The sequence below is a fragment of the Acipenser ruthenus genome, chromosome 3 (genome assembly GCF_902713425.1).
Source record: "Acipenser ruthenus chromosome 3, fAciRut3.2 maternal haplotype, whole genome shotgun sequence".
NCBI classification, from domain to species: Eukaryota; Metazoa; Chordata; class Actinopteri; order Acipenseriformes; family Acipenseridae; genus Acipenser; species Acipenser ruthenus.
In genome coordinates, this window is record NC_081191.1 from 54,089,255 (window position 1) to 54,108,595 (window position 19,341).

Here is a 19,341-nt window from a genome sequence, read left to right on the forward strand (position 1 = left end):
CTCATAGCAAGCCTGTAGCCCTTATATACTGCCCCGCCCACTCTCGCTTCTGAGAATCCGGTTGGCAGAGACCTCTCAGTAGCCTTTGCCTCTCGCCCAATCAGCGCAACTGCCACCTGTCCATCACAGAGGTCCTCTGAGGATCTTAAAGGGGCCACCGATGTGTACACTTAAACATATTTAGCTTGTTATGGGCCCCTTCCGAATGTGGGCCCAGCGCCATTGTAAACCCGGCCCTGACTTTGTTTGACCACATGCATTGCAGCTGTTCTCTGATTGCTCAATGCCCTAGCTGATGCGCATCAAACTGCAAAAAATAGGATTCAATCCTGTTTATTTCGTGCCGCTCCAGTGCCGCCCTAGTGCCGCTCCTGCATCGCCTGTCTCGTCGCCTGTCTCGTGGTGTGAAAGATACTTCTCAAAAGTATAGGTTCTGTTAATTTTGACGCATCGCATCTGGTGGGTAGCAGCCTTTACTGTAATATTCCAGAATAACAGGTTGTGAAGGCCTTGTGAAGGCCTTACTTTGTCTGTAACTACAATTATAAATTTTTATTGTGTGTATTTCAGGCACAAACAGTATAATAGTAGACATCACATCTGGCATTGTTGTTACTTCACAATAAACAAAATAGCAAAAGACACATTTTCATAAAATAATAGTATTACTGAGGTTTACTTATGCCTTTTTCTTTTAGCTGTACACACAATTGAAAACAAATCAGAATTAACTTAAATAAAAATAAAGGTGGAAAAGGGGGCGTGGTACTCTCCTCATAACAGAAAATAGGATCTCACCAAAATAAAACGTTGATCTCACTGTATGTGAACTCCTCTGAATGAAAGCTAGATAGCAGCACCGATTTAAGGTAAAGGTTGATTAAGAGAGTTGCTGGTTGCTGGGGGGCTACTGGGAGCTGCTGTGGCTGCACAAAATCCAGCTGGTGGCCGCATTTGAGAAACGTTGTACTAAACAAAGACACAATTATTTTGTTATCCATCAAAACCAGCCAATCAATACTTTGCAAAAGCAACCAGTCCTATACCTGCCACTGCCACGTCAGCCAGTCCACAGCCTTTCAGCTCCATTAGAGCTCAGCATCTTCCAACAACTACAAAGTGAGACACAGACAGTTAAGTAATATTGCGCCATTCAGATATCTGACACTGTCCAGATAAACTGCAAGCAACTATCACAAGTAAAAAGTTATTTGTTTAATGAAGTTATTTGTTTTTTTGTCTCTCAATATATATGATCCTTTATGAACACTTTCCACAACTACAAATCATTATAAGTTCCAAGTAAATGTAGGGTTTAAAGTATAGTTTTAAAGAAAATAATGAGAAAAATTATGAGATGCCATTCAGGAAATAATTAATGGTTAATTGATATTAAATTGGTTCATTTATATCTAAGATGGTTATTTTATATTTAAGATGGTTAATTAAGAAACAAGATGGTTAATTTATATTGGTTCATTTATATTTTAAGATGGTTAATTAATAAACAAGATTTTTGTGATGGCTGAGACTTTAAATGGCACTGTGAAGGACAGCCTTGAGGTCATTTTACTGCACCACAGATTAGAAATGTTCAATGAAGTTCTGTTTTTGATTGTAAACAGTTTCTGAACTTTTGTTTTTCTTTTTGTAAAAATGTTCATAGCAGTTATTCTTTTAAGTACCTGTACTCAGTTTCCAATGTTCACTGGTGTAGTTGAAGATAGCAATGAATACTAAGGGCCCTTCTGCAGTATGCTGGCTAGTAGCTGTATGTAACAATAAATGCTTATATTATTTGCACATGAATGTGAATACATCGGGTAACCTGTCTGTAAAGCAAAATGTAGGTCAGCGCAACTAACCATGCTATATTTCATGCTCATACTTAGAGCCCCGTGAAATAATTTGTTTTATAATTTTCGTTTTATTTGGTTTCATTTTTCACAAATTTTTGCACATAAAAATAATTCAGTTACCATAATTTCTCATTAGTGGCAGTAATGGTAACGTACAGTCCTCCACTCTTTTTAATTAACTGCCTGTTTACAGTAAATAAGAACATAAGAACATAAGAAAGTTTACAAACGAGAGGAGGCCATTCAGCCCATTTTGCTCATTTGGTTGTTAGTAGCTTATTGATCCCAGAATCTCATCAAGCAGCTTCTTGAAGGATCCCAGGGTGTCAGCTTCAACAACATTACTGGGGAGTTGGTTCCATACCCTCACAATTCTCTGTGTAAAAAAGTGCCTCCTATTTTCTGTTTTGAATGCCCCTTTATCTAATCTCCATTTGTGACCCCTGGTCCTTGTTTCTTTTTTCAGGTCAAAAAAGTCCCCTGGGTCGACATTGTCTATACCTTTTAGGATTTTGAGTGCTTGAATCATCACCACGTAGTCTTCTTTGTTCAAGACTGAATAGATTCAATTCTTTTAGCCTGTCTGCATAATGCACATTTTTATTGCCTGCGTGCAATCCTTTACACTTTTCTCTATTAAATGTCATTTGCCATGTGTCTGCCCAGTTCTGAATGCTGTCTAGATCATTTTGAATGACCTTTGCTGCTGCAACAGTGTTTGCCACTCCTCCTATTTTTGCGTCGTCTGCAAATTTAACAAGTTTGCTTACTATACCAGAATCTAAATCATTAATATAGATAGGAATAGCAGAGGACCTAATACTGATCCCTGTGGTACACCACTGGTCACCTCGCTCCATTTCGAGATTTCTCCTCTAATCAGTACTTTCTGTTTTCTAAATGTTAACCAATCCCTAATCCATGTGCATGCATTTCCTTGAATCCCTACTTCATTCGGTTTGAGAATTAATCTTTTATGCAGGACTTTGTCAAAAGCTTTCTGGAAATCTAAATAAACCATGTCGCATGCTTTGTACCTCCCATGCCCTCTATAAAAATACAATAAGATAAAATACAAATATTTACACTGCCCTACTATTGTGGGGCTGTCATAATAATTGCACATACAGCAATCTACCCATTGAAAAAAAAATAGGAATTGTATTTCAATCCTATTATTATTATTATTATTATTATTATTATTAATAATAATAATAATAATAATAAACTTTATTTGTTGAGCGCTTTTCATACCAAGAGGTTCAAGGCGCTTCACACAGACTTACAAAAAGCAGTAATTACAAAAAATATTGTAAAAAGAATAAGAAAATAAGTGAAAAATAAGTAAGCAAAGCAGATTCATTCATTCAAATTCATTCAAAACAAAAACAGCATTTGCTCCAGTGCAAAGTTTGCACCAGTTGAAATAAAGCAAATAATTATCATACTAATACAAAATATAAGCAAACAAGCCATATTTTCCCCAAAAGGAATAAACAGCTAATGATACTTAACAACTGTATCTTTCCACTCTAGTCGACAGTTGCAAAATCATTATTTTGTCACCGTCAGCTCCACACATTCCCTCATGCTCAAAATTCTTTAATTTTAGAAACAAACATCTCTTCCATTACAATTATAATTCCCATGTGCTAGTCAGAGCTTCCGTTTCCCTTTAGACCGTGTCTATGGTAATGGCTAAGCCTTGACAACTATGATTGCAAGTATTTATTTATTTTTTGTATAAACCTAATTTAAATATGTCATTCTATGTTTGCTTTATTATGATTTTTTATTTTATTTTGTTTTATATTTGCATTTCTTTTTATTTCGTTTTATGTGTTGCATTTCGTTTTATTTCGTATTTGCGAAAAACACGGGGCTCTACTCAAACTTCACATACTGACTGTATGGCATTCTGATAGAAAATGGAGATGGCTGGAGACCTTTATAGGCTTTACAAACGTAAGCAATATATACCGTATCTCAGTATACACACTTTACACGTGGAATATGATGCGTAGCAGTTATGGTTTCTCAAGTTAGCTGCTACTTGGCGAACGTTTGGGCAATCACTGTGCTGACGGAAAAAGTATTTACAAAAGCTATGAACATGACATCAGCACAAAACATGCCAGGTTTATTCACCTTGAAATCATAAAAAGAAAAGATAATTGACAGAACTGGGTGGTGCAAGCCATCAGGAGACTCGTCAAAAAATCACTCTGGACATTTCCATCAATGCATTCCATATATGTTTACCAACTAAAACAGCACCATTTTCTGTCAGATATTTACGATTAAGATTGTCGGCGTTAGGCAGTGTTTTAGCTGATAGACGAAGTCACCAATACATACCTCTCTGCAATAAACATTGGCTGTCCAGCAAAGCACAGCGCTCTGACAAACTCATTAACACAGTCATTCTGTGCATTCTTTTTATTAAAGCGTGTGTGAAAGCCGCATAAATGGATTGTTTGTCTCTCAGTTCACTTTATTGTTTTAATTTAATGTGTTGCTTATTTTTCAGTATGCTCTTTTATTGTCAGCGAACATGTACCTCAATGCAGCAGTATTTGCAGCGCTGTGCATCCTCTGCCTCATCTGACCCACTTCTGCTATTTTTGCTTTTTATATACTTTAAAACATCAATTTTCTTTTGAATATTAATAAACTGATTTATGTTTTTTCCCCATTCCTCATCCACTAAACATTATATTTTCGTGTAAGTATTTCAATTTAGTTTTTGATCAAGCTAGTAGTTACTAGGTCCAGCAATTGCCGCAATAATCAGACTTTGATTGGCCAACATAATCAGGTGATAAATGTGTTTGTGAAGTGACAGAGAACCACGTTTTGAACGTTGTTTGATCCTCTGACATCTAAACGTCTGCTGTATCCTAGGATTCAGTGTAGGGCTGCTTATTACAATGTCAGTTAAAATAAAACAGCATTTTAATCAAAATATTGTGTATTTCCTAGAAAATAGTACAGGGAAAATATGAATAACAGACAAACATCAGGTATAAATCAGTAAAAAACAGACTTTCAGTTAAAAAAAAAAAAAATCCTGACTTTTTGGTAAAATTCAGAATAAACCGCAAACGTAGAACACTATATATACTGTAGTACACTACAGGAAAGTATAGTGTTTTTTGATGGTACTATAGTTATTTTGTATATGAGATGACATCAGCCTATGTCTAAAAAATATTTACACAGAGCTTTCCTTACTGTGTTTCAAAGGCATTGGTTGTGGTATCTCTATGCTTATATATGAAGCAAGCCAATTCATAATGTCAAAATATTTCCTCCATTGTTCTTTACATTCCTTCTACTATTTCTAATGCAAGCTGCTATACAGGTGACTGTATATCTTTATGAATTTTGTTTGGCTGCTCTTCCCAGTCACATTCCATTTTACCGTACAGCTACCCCCTTCAAATATTTTAACATCACATGGCAGTGCATACAGTATGTCGGAGATGACTCATTAGCATGTTTAGGACATGCTGCAAAAGTATATACGGCAATACAGCAGCCATATCTCATAACTGTAATCTGACATCGAGGTTACAGCTGTAAAGCCGCGGTAGAAGTAGGAACCAGCATTTATTCAGAACAGTAGTTTCAGTCTGGAATCTGAAGTCTCCGTTTGTTTTTTTCAGCCTAGTTTGAACACAGCTTTGAAAGACCATTTTCACTTTTTTTTTTTGTCTGAGGTGCTCAAAAGGACCTCAGGGCTGTTCTTCACAGTGCCATTTAAAGTCTCAACCATCACAAAAATAAATTAACCATTTTAAACATAAATTAACCATTAATTATTTCCTGAATTGCATCATGAAAAATACATTTTAATTGTGATAGTTCCCTCTTGATGAAGGTGCTACTATGTGGTAGTTGACCTTGACTTTCGTTAGCGCTCTTGTCTTTGTCTCGGACACATAACTCTTGTCAAGGTCAACTACCACACATTAGAAAATGGATCATCGATTTAGTTTAACCTGATTCGTCAATATAAGGTCCCTAATCTCTGGTAAAGGACATTGAATTTTATCGTTCAAACTATGTTTAATTACTGTTCCAAGTCAATCCTCTACAAAATACGTAAATACATTATTCATTTATGTTAAATTTGACGTGACGAGGCAGGCCATACTTCAGGTTCTTGCTTAAGTAGAACCGTCATCAACGGGCACTATCACTTAAGAACATAAGAAAGTTTACAAACGAGAGGAGGCTATTCGGCCCATCTTGCTCGTTTGGTTGTTAGTAGCTTATTGATCCCAGAATCTCATCAAGCAGCTTCTTGAAGGATCCCAGGGTGTCAGCTTCAACAATGTTACTGGGGAGTTGGTTCCAGATTCCCATGATTCTCTGTGTAAAAAAGTGCCTCCTATTTTCTGTTCTGAATGCCCCTTTATCTAATCTCCATTTGTGACCCCTGGTTTTAGGTTGAAAAAGTCCCTTGGGTCGACATTATAGATTCAATTCTTTAAGCCTGTTTACATATGACATGCCTTTTAAGCCCGGGATAATTCTGGTCGCTCTTCTTTGCACTCTTTCTAGAGCAGCAATATCGTTTTTGTACAGAGGTGACCAGAACTGAAAACAATATTTTAGATGAGGTCTTACTAATACATTGTAAAGTTTTAATATTACTTCCCTTGATTTAAATTCAACACTTTTCACTATATTTCTGAGCATCTTGTTGGCTGCCTTTTTATAGCTTCCCCACATTGTCTAGATGAAGACATTTCTGAGTCAACATAAACTCCTAGGTCTTTTTCATAGATTCCTTCAATTTCAGTATCTCTGCTAGTTCTGAATGCTGTCTAGATCATTTTGAATGACCTTTGCTGCTGCAACAGTGTTTGCCACTCCCCCTATTTTTGTGTCGTCTGGAAATTTAACAAGTTTGCTTACTATACCAGAATCTAAGTCATTAATGTAGATTAGGAATAGCAGAGGACCTAATACTGATCCCTGTGGTACACCACTGGTTACCTCGCTCCATTTTGAGGTTTCTCCTCTAATCAGTATTTTCTGTTTTCTACATGTTAACCACTCCCTAATCCATGTGCATGCATTTCCTTGAATCCCTACTTTTGGGATGTAATTGTTTAGCGCCTCTAGTACTACATTTAAAAAAAAAAAAACAGCCACCCTTTTTCTGTGGATGTTTTCTCTATTTTACTGCAATCTACTTCTGTTAATCTCTGTTTCATACCTTCATAGTTTGCCTTGCTAAAATGTAAACCTTAGCTTTAGTCATTACTTTTGGGGTTTTAAAAAGCACTTCAAATGAGACCATGTTGTGGTCTGAGTTTGCCAATGGTTCTCTGACCTCTGTTTTAGTTATTCTGTCTTTGTTGTTTGAAAAGACTAAATCAAGGCATGCCTTACCTCTAGTCGGTGCCTTGACAAATTGCGTTAGGAAGCAGTCATTTGTCATTTCCACCATTTCAATTTCGTCTGTCGTGCTCCCCACCAGCTTTTCCCATTTTATATGGGGGAAGTTTAAATCCTTCATTAATATGGCTTCTCCTTTGCTGCACACATTTCTAATGTCATTATATAACAGATTATTTTGCTTGGTGCATGAATTTGGCAGTATATAGCATGCCCATTATTATTATGCCCTTTGAATTGTTGTCCATTATTCTGACCCATATTGATTCTGCGTTGTTTTTTCAGATTCTTCCAGATTTAACACCTGGGCTTCAAGACTATTTTTGATGTATAGCGCTACCCCTCCGTCTCTTTTGTCTTGCCTGTCTTTCCTATACAGTGTATACCCACTAATATTATATTTGTCTCCATCACTCTCGAATAACCAAGTTTGTGTAACACCTGTGTATCACATCATAGTTACTTGTTAGTGCAGTAGCTTCAAGTACTAACATTTTGTTTCTGAGACTTCCAGCATTTAGATAAATACATTTAATGGCTGTCTTACCTGAGTTGCTGCCCTTGTTTTGATGTAGTCTCCCTTCTGTTTTTTTTGTTGTTGATTTCTCCCCACTTAAGGACTATTTTATTTATTTATTTTTACCTATAAAACTATATGGAGCACAACAAGGGTATTTAAGCCTTAATGATAACCACATAAAACATTACTGTTGTCCAGGAATGGCTCTGGGCCAAATAATAAGACTTTTATAGAATGTCTATATGACTGTGACAGAATTATTAATTAGCACAACAGTCCGTTTCTCAGAATTGGCACACTGATTGCACATATCTGGAGTATGCTTTGATTGAGAGCCTCATAAGGACTGTAAATGTGAAGTATTTATACATGTTGGACAGAATTATGTAGTCAGTAATGCACTGCCGACCCATTCATTGCACACTAGGCTTATGTTACATGGACAGATTTGTGATTAAATATTATCAGTGCTCTCCAAAGTACAACATTTTCTTCTCAATGTAGTGTGTAAATTAATATGCAAAAGGTACATTTGAATATAAATAGGAATATATATGATTGGCAATCATAAAATTGCTTGATTTCTCCCTGTAACAGATACACATTTTGACATAGAAGTATAGTCCATTGCAGTAAAGCTGCAGTGCTGCACTAATGCTTCATTCACACAGAAAACTGACGCATCATCTTTATTTGTGCAAATTCCCTATACCTAGTCTGTAGGCATATTTAGACGAGAAATAGTGGACATTGAGAAACATTAACTGTAGTGAGAAAAGGTTAACCCTGTACTGAACAGCTATTAGTACAATTTGGAGTACCATGAGTATCCCCAATTACTGTTACTGTTCCAAAATTGTAATAAACAGCTTATCTTATGATGTGTATGATGTGTAAAAAAAAAAAAAAATGTAATTGTATGTAAAAAAAATAATGTGATATCTTGTAACAATTGTAAGTCGCCCTGGATAAGGGCGTCTGCTAAGAAATAAATAATAATAATAATAAATGAGAGGCTGTGATACCCATTAAAAACATGAATTATTTATATTAGGCTTTGTTTCCAACCTAATATGTGACTGAGCTAAAGTTTTTACTATCAATGCACATTATGTCTATAAGGTAAACATACAAAGTGCTCTCACAATTCTAAAAAATGTAGTGGATGGGAGATGTTGCATGTGTTTTTTTTTCTTTAGTTTTATCATTGAGTAGTAGTGGTTCCGTTGCCATGAGAACAACCACGTTGATGGCTATGATTGAAGGTTTATGGTGGTATTAAACTGGCGCAGATTTTTACATCAATTTAGTAGACCCCTAAATCTTTTAAGGTTGTAGTTTTAAAAAAAATAAAACAGGTGATAATTTCACCACATAATTTGTCACATTTTTAAGTCTCTGTATTGCCAATGTCCCTTTTTTGTAATGTTTTTTCCAATCCAGTGAACAGCCTTGTTCCTTGCAATCCATCTCCAGAAATTAAATCACATATCAATTTGTTTTGTACAGGGCTGGCTCAAGCTGGTGCATGGGGATGCTTTGATGAGTTTAACCGCATTGAACTGCCTGTGTTGTCAGTAGCCGCTCAGCAGATCTACATCGTGCTGCAGTGCAAGAAGAATAAAAAAACCCAGTTCATCTTCACAGACGGAGATGTGGTCGACATGGACAGAGATTTTGGAATTTTCCTGACAATGGTGAGGGAGAGTTTCAATTCTTTATCCATAGTTCTGGATGAAAATAATAGCCATCCATTTAAATACTGACAAATACAGTGAATTCGGAGTAGCACACTAAACATAATACTTTTAAAGAGAAATAAACATGGCTTTAAAAGCATTTCCTTACTTTATTAAAATGTGAACAATTATCACTGCCTCCCCCCCCCCCTTTTTAAAGTCTCATTTAACAATGGTCTTTTTTTGTTTTCCAGACATGCGGTTCACTTTAGCAATACAGACTTTACATGTGCTTTCGTGGGAAGGCTGCCCAGCACAATTTAATGGAGTCTATTCCAACATATTTTGCACTGTGGAAAGTAGTGTGAAAGTCATCACATTATTTTAAATTCATCCACTCATGAGCACATTGACATTCAACAAAACATTTGTTAAATGAATTAATAGACAAATGAAAAGGCTGTTTACATTACTAATGATTGAGCCAAAGCCATAACTTTGTGTATAATGTTTTTGTTCTTCCCTTTTGAAACATTTTCTGTAATAAAAACTCTTAATAGGTGTAACAGGGGGTTTGTTACCTGTGTGGGTCATCACTGCATAATAATGAGGCAGACACAGAGCATTGGGTATTGACAGGCCGCACAGGCGCACAGATTTAATAAACACAGGTGCTGACACTAGGGTACCAGCAAAGGTAACCCTAGTGTCACATTTAATAAAGAACACAAAACAAAACAAAGCTAAAAATAAAAGTTTGCCGCACAAGGGGAGCAGTTAGTCCTGCAGAGCGGACGCTCTCCTGGGTTGTGGTTGTGTGCAGGGAGGGGTAGATGCTCCCAGGGTTAGTGTTGGCTCCATAGCTTCAGCTCACGGGTTGATGTGAGTCTGCAACACAACATGAAACTAAACACAGCACTGTTTCTCCGTCTGTATGACTGTGCAGTAGCCTCAAGCTGTAACGCAGACTCTTTTTGAGCTCCGTGCAGCCTCCCCGGGCACACACACCCCCAGCCAATCAGGACCTCCCGATCAGCTCGGCGTCGGCTGAGCTTGTTCTTACAGAGATAGTAGGGTGACCAATGAATTCCAATTGTGTGGGAAATAGTGAATTCAAATATAAGCATGGTAAAATGTCTGTATGTATGGATAGACTTCTTGGAGAAAGACAAATGGAATTTAAAGCTATTTTGATTTGTTACACAGAAACAAAATATATTTATTTTGTTTGATATGCATGCAATAAAAGTATTGTTTTTACTCAGAAAACACTTACCCCACTCCATTGCTCACAACAATCCACCCCCAAAACACACAAAATGCAAATATGTGAGAGACATTTTATTACCGTTGTTTTATAGTGTATAGTGTGCATGACTGAGCTGCCTTGAGTCACATTTCTTGTTCAACATGCACCTCTTGTATAACGCACTCAAAAAATACCATGGTAAGTCATACTGCCATGTATACTGCTTACATTTTTTAATAATGTTAGATAAATATAGATCAAAATGCCTTTGTCTGTGAACCATGGCTTGGTGCCTTGCCTACTACAGCATCAGTGCCTTCAGTGCATAAACTGTCTGCAGTCTAATTTCAAAAGAAAGGATTGGCAGGGGACTTGCATTTGTAATGCAAATGCAGAAAATGTACAGAAACTCATCCTGCTAATTTGAAGGATATCTTGCTCCGTAATAGTGAGGCTGGTTGAACCCTCCGGGGATAGGAAAATCATACATTACCATAAAGGTCTCCACACACCGGACACGATGCGATTTGCCCTGCGATTAAATGGTACTTTCGCTGTGACACTACCTTTCACATCAGTGGCGACAGGCGCACAATGTGATAGGCGACTAACCTCTGATTGTATCATCATCAGCTGGAAAACATCACACGTATGCTAGTCATGTTATACAGCTAATACAAATGCAGAATACATAATAGCTTTTCAGAATACTTATTTCAGTAAAGGTAAATTAATTGTGGACTGCCAGATGTTCTCCCTCATTGCTGTGTCTATAATTTTTGTGTCCATTATTGTACAGCTCTGGGTATTTTGATACTGCAAGAATGATCTTTTCTTCCGTCATTATTTATTGAAGGCTGTTCCTCATTGGTCAGTTCCCTAGCTGCCACGCGACAAAATTGCAAAAATAGACATCGCATCGCTTAGTGTCGCCTGTCACATCACAGGCAGTGTGAACGGCTCGTATCAAAAATACATGTTTTATTTTTTTTGTCATGGTGCGGTCTGTCATACGACACATTTGCTTGTCTCATCGCCTCCAGTGTGTAAAGGCTTTTACCCCTGCCACTACTTTCACAAAAGAAGAGCACACAATTGGAGCATTGACAGTTCCTTTACCCTCTCTGAGAAGTCATTATGAGGATTTGAGTTTCTATTTGGACATGTCCATATTTTCACTTTGCTGGATTGATGTTTTTAAAATTCCAGTCATTTCCGCCTCTTAATAAAATGTTCTCATGATTTTTTTTTTGTGATGAATTGCATATAAAAGAATGTTCCATTTTCCTTCATAAAGTTTAGATAAATTACTTCGCAAATATGAAAATAATATGAGTTATATATTTGTTATTAATACAGACAATTTGTATCTTTAGCTAAAAAAATGTATAGTTAAATATAAATTATAAATAGGAGTATATTACATAAAAATAATAATAATAATGTAAGGTGGTTTATTTTATTGTTGTTTCAAATAGTGGCACAGAGAAATAATAAATAATTTAGCCAGTTAAATCCATATTTTGTAATAACGTACATTAAATTGTGTAAAAAATATATTTTAATTAAAATTTACACCATATTGAAGATATCACAATTTGTGGTATTTGACCATGCTATAAAGGAAGCTAATGTTTTCTACAATGCCTAATATTTTGCCACCAACCCCATAGAGTTTTTTTTCTTTTTTATTACCATGCTTTGTTTTTTGTCTGTAGAATCCAGGATATGCAGGGCGTCAGGAGCTCCCAGAGAATCTCAAAATCCAGTTCCGCACAGTGGCCATGATGGTACCCGACAGAGCGATCATCATGAGAGTCAAGCTGGCCAGTGCTGGGTTCCGCGACAACCAGCTCCTCAGCCGCAAGTTCTACACTCTGTACAAGCTCTGTGAGGAACAGCTTTCAAAACAGGTAACCCTCCAAGCATTAAACACGCTTTATTCATGGACAACCTATAGCTGACATCCATGGTTACCGCTGATCTGTGTTGTATTTATTATTTAAAAAAAATGGAGACATGTATTGTGTTTATACTACAAACTAAACATGCATATATATATATATATATATAAAAAAACACAGAATCAACACAACAGCTCTTGAGCCTCTATTTAAAAGTTTTAGACAGCAAAAAGTAAACAAACCAGATTATGCGTACTCACACATAGTGATCTCTATGGAAAGCCATCTGGGACAAAAATGTGTTGTGCTGCTTTAGAGTGAGACATAATCTCATGGGACAGAAAAAAGGCAAACATGTCATTCTGAAATGCCTCGCTTAAACAGTACCCAACTTCCTGAAAATGTTGTGTAGTGATAAAGTTAAATTTCAGTTTTCATTTGCTTGTTCAGCTACAAAAAGGCACAAGTCAACCTCATGTTATTACTTTATGAAAACGTATCGATGGCCACTGTTTACTGTGAAGAAACGTCAAGGCAAGAATGAAAAAAAAAGAAATAAAATGCATTGTCAACTTTATGTACTATTTATTTCGGGAATATACAAAACAGATGTTCCGTCGCAGTTCTCCCAGTACTCTTTCCATAATTCTCTGGAAGGTTGCAGGAGCATTTTTTAATCCAAATCGCATCACACAGAATTCATATAAGCCAAAAGGTGAAACAAAGGCAGGACTGCTATTTGGCATCCTTTGTTTTGTAGTTAATTCACTGGGGTAAAGTAAGTCCTACACAACTTAGTCTTTACTCCTGGGATATTTTTTCTATTTTAACGTGTTACATATTGTAAGATCTTTCTGTAACATAAAGGCGCGCACACATACACACACACACACACACACACACACACACACACAGGTCCACGGCCACGCCCCCTGCCTCTGCTGCTATGCTGTCTTTGCCTGCATTCAGAGCAATAAAATGGCTTTTATTACTTTTTGAAAAACAAACAAATATCCGAACAAAAATTTTAATTATCCGAACATGAAAACGTGTTTGTCCCAGCACTAATTGTTTGTTCAAAAATGTTGAGCAAAATTTGTGTCAAATGTCATAAAAGAGATTGTAGTATATACCAAATACAAAAGGAACATGATTTGGTGCCTGATACATTTTCTGTTATTAACTTTCCAGACCGAACAAGCTTGCATTTCCTTCAGGTGCATCTGAGAATAGGATTGCTTTGTTCTTGTTACATGTTGAATTACTGAATACATATATTCCTGTACAGGACTAATGGCATCACCTTTTTTTTTTTTTTTGTAGGTCCACTATGACTTTGGTTTGCGTAACATTCTGTCCGTGCTGAGAACTCTTGGTGCTGTGAAGAGATCAAACCCCAATGAACCAGAGAAGACAGTGGTGATGAGAGTATTGCGGGACATGAACCTTTCCAAACTGGTATTGTACCGTTTATATTATGCTACAACAATTAGTTTCATCATTCATACCAAATACATATTTTCCAAAATGGCATAAACTGGGATCTGTTTAGGATGAGAATAAGTGATACGCTACTCCATGCTGTGATGAGCTTCTTACCTCATAAGATGAACTCCGCACACAGGTTGAACTCCAAGTCTCCATGTCGCTTGGGTCAGGAGAAAAGCCGATCTCTTTCCCAGAGAGCCTTTATATAATCCTTTTTTGGTGCCAAGTAATGTCCCTCCTCTATAAAGCTTCCCCTTCCTGGAGTATCTATGTCCAAATTTCTCCTGTGTATGCTTGGGTTAGGACTCCGTATAGTTTTTGGCGTTATGTACTTACATTTTTTTTGTTTGACGTTAAGTAAATTACTATATACAGTGGCTCTCAAAAGTATTCACCCCCCTTGGACTTTTCTACATTTTCTTGTGTTACAACATGGAATCAAAATTGATTTAATTAGGAGTTTTTGCCACTGATCAACACAAAAAAGTCCATAATGTCAAAGTTAAAAATAAAATATACAAATTGTTTAAAATTAATTACAAATATAAAAGAGAAAATAATTGATTGCATAAGTTTTCACCCCCTTTGGTATGACACACCTAAATAAGCTCTGGTTCAACCAATTGTCTTTAGAAGTCATATAATCAGTTGAATTGAGTCCACCTGTGTGCAATTAAGGTGTTTAACATGATTTCAGGTTAAATACACCTGTCTCTGGAAGGTCCCACAGTTGGTTAGTACATTTCCTAACAAAAACTACATCATGAAGACGAAGGAACATTCAAAGCAAATCCGGAATAAGGTTCTTCAAAAGCACCAATCAGGGGTAGGATATAAGAACATTTCCAAGGCACTGAATATCCCCCGGAGCACAGTAAAGTCCAACTGTGAATCTGTCTAGAACAGGCCGTCCTCAAAAACGGAGTATCCGGGCGAGAAGGGCACTAGTCAGGGAGGCCACCAAGAGGCCTATGGCAACTCTAAAGGAGTTAGAGTCTTCCACGGCTGGTGCTGGAATTGTTTTTTAGTTAAACTCTGTTCATAAGAACATAAGAAAGTTTACAACGAGAGGAGGCCATTTGGCCCATCTTTCTTGTTTGGTTGTTAGTAGCTTATTGATCCCAGAATCTCATCAAGCAGCTTCTTGAAGGATCCCATGGTGTCAGCTTCAACAATATTACTGGGGAGTTGGTTCCAGACCCTCACAATACTCTGTAAAAAAAAATGCCTCCTATTTTCTGTTCTGAATGCCTCTTTATCTAATCTCCATTTGTGACCCCTGGTCCTTTTTTCTTTTTTCAGGTCAAAAAAGTCCCCTTTGCACTCTTTTTAGAGCAGCAATATCCTTTTTGTAATGAGGTGACCAGAACTGAACACAATATTCTAGATGAGGTCTTACTAATGCATTGTAAAGTTTTAACATAAATTCCCTTGATTTAAATTCAACACTTTTCACAATATATCCAATCATCTTGTTGGCCTTTTTTATAGCTTCCCCACAGTGTCTAGATGAAGACATTTCTGAGTCAACATAAACTCCTAGGTCTTTTTCATAAATTCCTTCTTCAATTTCAGTATCTCCCATATGATATTTATAATGCACATTTTTATTGCCTGCGTGCAGTACCTTACACTTTTCTCTATTAAATGTCATTTGCCATGTGTCTGCCCTGTTCTGAATGCTGTCTAGATCATTTTGAATGACCTTTACTGCTGCAACAGTGTTTGCCACTCCTCCTATTTTTGTGTCGTCTGCAAATTTAACAAGTTTGCTTACTATACCAAAATCTAAATCATGAATGTAGATTAGGAATAGCAGAGGACCTAATACTGATCCCTGTGGTACACCACTGGTTACTTCGCTCCATTGTGAGGTTTCTACTCGAATCAGTACTTTCTGTTTTCTACATGTTAACCACTCCCTAATTCATGTGCATGAATTTCATTGAATCCCTACTGCATTCAGTTTGAGGATTAATCTTTTATGCAGGACTTTGTCAAAAGCTTTATGGAAATCAAAATAAACTATGTCATATGTTTTTCAATTATCCATTGCCGATGTTGCATCCTCAAAAAAATCAAGCAGGTTAGTTAGACACAGTGTCCCTTTCCTAAAACCATGTTGACTGTCTCCCAGGATACTGTTACCATATAGGTAATTTTTCATTTTGGATCTTATTATAGTTTCCATAAGTTTACATATAATAGAAGTCAGGTCTGTAGTTACCTGGTTCGGTTTTGTCTCCCTTTTTGTGGATCGGTATTACGTTTGCAATTCTCCAGTCTGTCGGTACAATCCCTGTGTCAAGAGACTGTTGCATGATCTTGGTTAGCGGTTTGTAAATAACTTCTTTTATTTCTTTGAGTACTATGTTCCTGTTAATTCCTAGTAAAGGCAGTAGCGGCTGGTGGTCAAAAAAATGGGGAGGCAGAAAAAAAGCAGAGGTCTTGGGGTCCCCTTTAATGCCTGGTCACATGGGCGACTTTTTGTCGATGGCAACAAGGGGACGACAGATGTTGCCGGCTTGTCGCCTCATGTGACTACTCCGGGCAATACCACAGCGACACACCAGCTACATGTCTCCCCCTTAGGACGATGTTCTGTTTTTCAGGCGACACAAGGGCAACATTTTCAATACTAGCCAATCATATTTGATAGTAGTGTCACATGATAATAAAGATATAGACCATAAAGTCAGACAGACAGCGTATATGGTACATTCCGATTCCTGCATTTCATCCAACTAATTATATGTAGGCTATAGACATGGGGCTCTATGTACTAATATTACTTATGTGTTCGTAAATACTGCAAATTCGTAGCCTCTGTCCTTTGTAGAATTTTTGTGTGTGATGTACTAAACAGCTCTTTTTCATGAACAACTACCGTAATATCACTGCAAGTTTACGAACAACATAAATTACTGCTCATTATATAGGAGAGATCTGAATTTGCATCTCATTATAAATAGATTTGCAATGCCAAAAGTCAGGATTTAGAACGTCCTTCTGGCAAAGATAAATGAGTGGTATAGTGAACAGGAAGAAGTAATAGGCAAATATAATAGGATGGAGCTGTGGGTTCTGCAGACTCCGACCTTGATGAAACTATGGCACCGGCCAAAAAGAAAAGGAAAACAAATTTCCACGAAGACGAAATTGACCTGTTAGTCAATGTTAGTTAGTGAAATGGAAAGAAAATCAAGAAACAGTATTTAGAACTTTGCAGGGCCAACAAACATTTAGAAAAGAAACATGGAAAGAAATAACTAACAAAATAAATTCACTGGGACACTTAGGAGGATTACAAAAAAAAAAGCAACATAAAATAAAAAACAAACAGGACAAACTGAATGTGATGTGTTAAATGTAGCGCAGACCCTGGGCACAGCGCAAAACAAACCAAAACATAGATCTAAAAAGAAAGGGTCCCCAAAAACAGAAAGCAATTAAACCTAAGCTTGTTTCTATATATGGAAGTTTAAACAGGACGTTTCAGATACGAAGCTAGTTGAATCTACGCCAGGTATGCGTAAAATAACAGGCACAAACCAAAGTCGTAAATCAGGAAAAAATGATAATACATCAAGGGTAAGTGCGAAACTTCAATACTATAATGAGATTTGAACATTTGCATACGAAAGTAACTTGAAACAAGAGTGAGTTACAGGAGTGAAAATGACTTTAATTCATCACGGGCAGGTCTACAAAATCACAAAAACCTACGAGAAATCAAGATACCAAAGAAAAATCAATGATACATAGAGCCCATGCAATACAGTGTGTATGTGGATAAGCGAATGTTAATGTCCACGATTGCAATAACATATTTAAGCTATGAATAAAATTCCCTTTCAATAATAAAATACATATGTAGCATATTTTTCTTTTAAATTAATTTGCACTGTATTCAGTATGCCTGTTATTCCCACATAAATCTCAGGTCTGTCTTTTTGCTTTCAAAATCCTAGAATTAGGATCTTGCTCTTATTGTATTACTTGTATTGTAACACTTGAAATGTATTTGCTTACGATTGTAAGTCGCCCTGGATAAGGGCGTCTGCTAAGAAATAAATAATAATAATAATAATAATAATAATAATAATAATAATAATAATAATAATAATAATAATTAAAAGTATTGAAAACATTGTTTAGGATAATGAATACCGATACAATTAGTATGGCATATTAAATATGTAGACCTACTAACTAAATAACTATACCAATGTACACCAGTTTATTTAATTAAGAAAGAACTACAGGTTTGTTAATGTAATAAGTACATTTTTATATCGTAGTCTTTCTTTGCAGCATGTTTACGTCTTGTGACAAAAACGTGCATTATGATTGGGTTGCATTACGTTGTTGCCTGGGTGTTTCCAACTTGTCGACTACATGCTTGTCACTCGTGTAACCACCGCAAACTGCAAGGCAACACGCAGGCAACAAATGTGTTCCTCTTATTAGCGTCAACAAAAGTCAACCGTGTGACCAGGCCTTAAGGCACCAGCAGCAGAAGAATCTTATTATTCCATTCTGACTGACAACACTTTTCATATCTTCTTAATGTTTTACCCCAATTCAAAGCTGTTAAACGCATTTACTCCACCAACTAGCAGACAAAAGGCAAACAGTAGCCCATCGTAATTTATTCTGTAGTGAAAAAAATAAGCTGACAAATGTTTTTTGATTCAAAAACACTTTATATACAAGAAAGGTATACCTCCAATACAATCGTATAAGCATGAGTTACAAACTGACTTTGGACAAGGCCTCAGTACAGCTCAGTGCATACGTTTGTATTAGAAAGCACAGATATCTATGGAGTCAATTCGAAAGAGATGAAAAGACTTTGATCTACAAGATTTGATATTTATACCTTCGTAAACAACTGGTGATTCCACACCCATTTGTCTTACTTCTGTCCAATGATAAGAGTTTCCACTCTATCATTGCACACTGCCTCTGCGGGGGAAAGGGGGTGGGGGTTGTGCTCTGTCCATGACGCGTTGCATACCACATTGTACATAGCAGGGCACATCCATCTTGTTTTTTAGTTCCCCTCCCCCATCGCACACTAGCTCTGCTAGTCAAACTTTAGTTGTGGAGCAAGGTACATTACTCAGCTGTATCTCTTGAAGCAAAGGTGGCTGATGGAAAACCTCCCAAGAAGTAATAAAAAAACCAAACAGAAACATAATTAAAAACATAATTGAAAACGTGTAGA

General features: G+C 36.7%; 1 protein-coding gene across 2 annotated transcripts in view; it reads left to right on the forward strand.

Moving 5' to 3' along the window:
- Positions 1 to 19,341, forward strand: part of dnah5l (dynein, axonemal, heavy chain 5 like) — a 278,602-nt gene that overhangs the window by 81,488 nt on the left and 177,773 nt on the right. For both annotated transcript variants that reach the window (XM_033992608.3, XM_033992607.3), the window contains exons 43-45: positions 9,301 to 9,488; positions 12,438 to 12,632; positions 13,947 to 14,081. In XM_033992608.3, the coding sequence (XP_033848499.1) occupies positions 9,301 to 9,488; positions 12,438 to 12,632; positions 13,947 to 14,081 (518 nt within the window). The remainder of the gene's footprint in view (positions 1 to 9,300; positions 9,489 to 12,437; positions 12,633 to 13,946; positions 14,082 to 19,341) is intronic.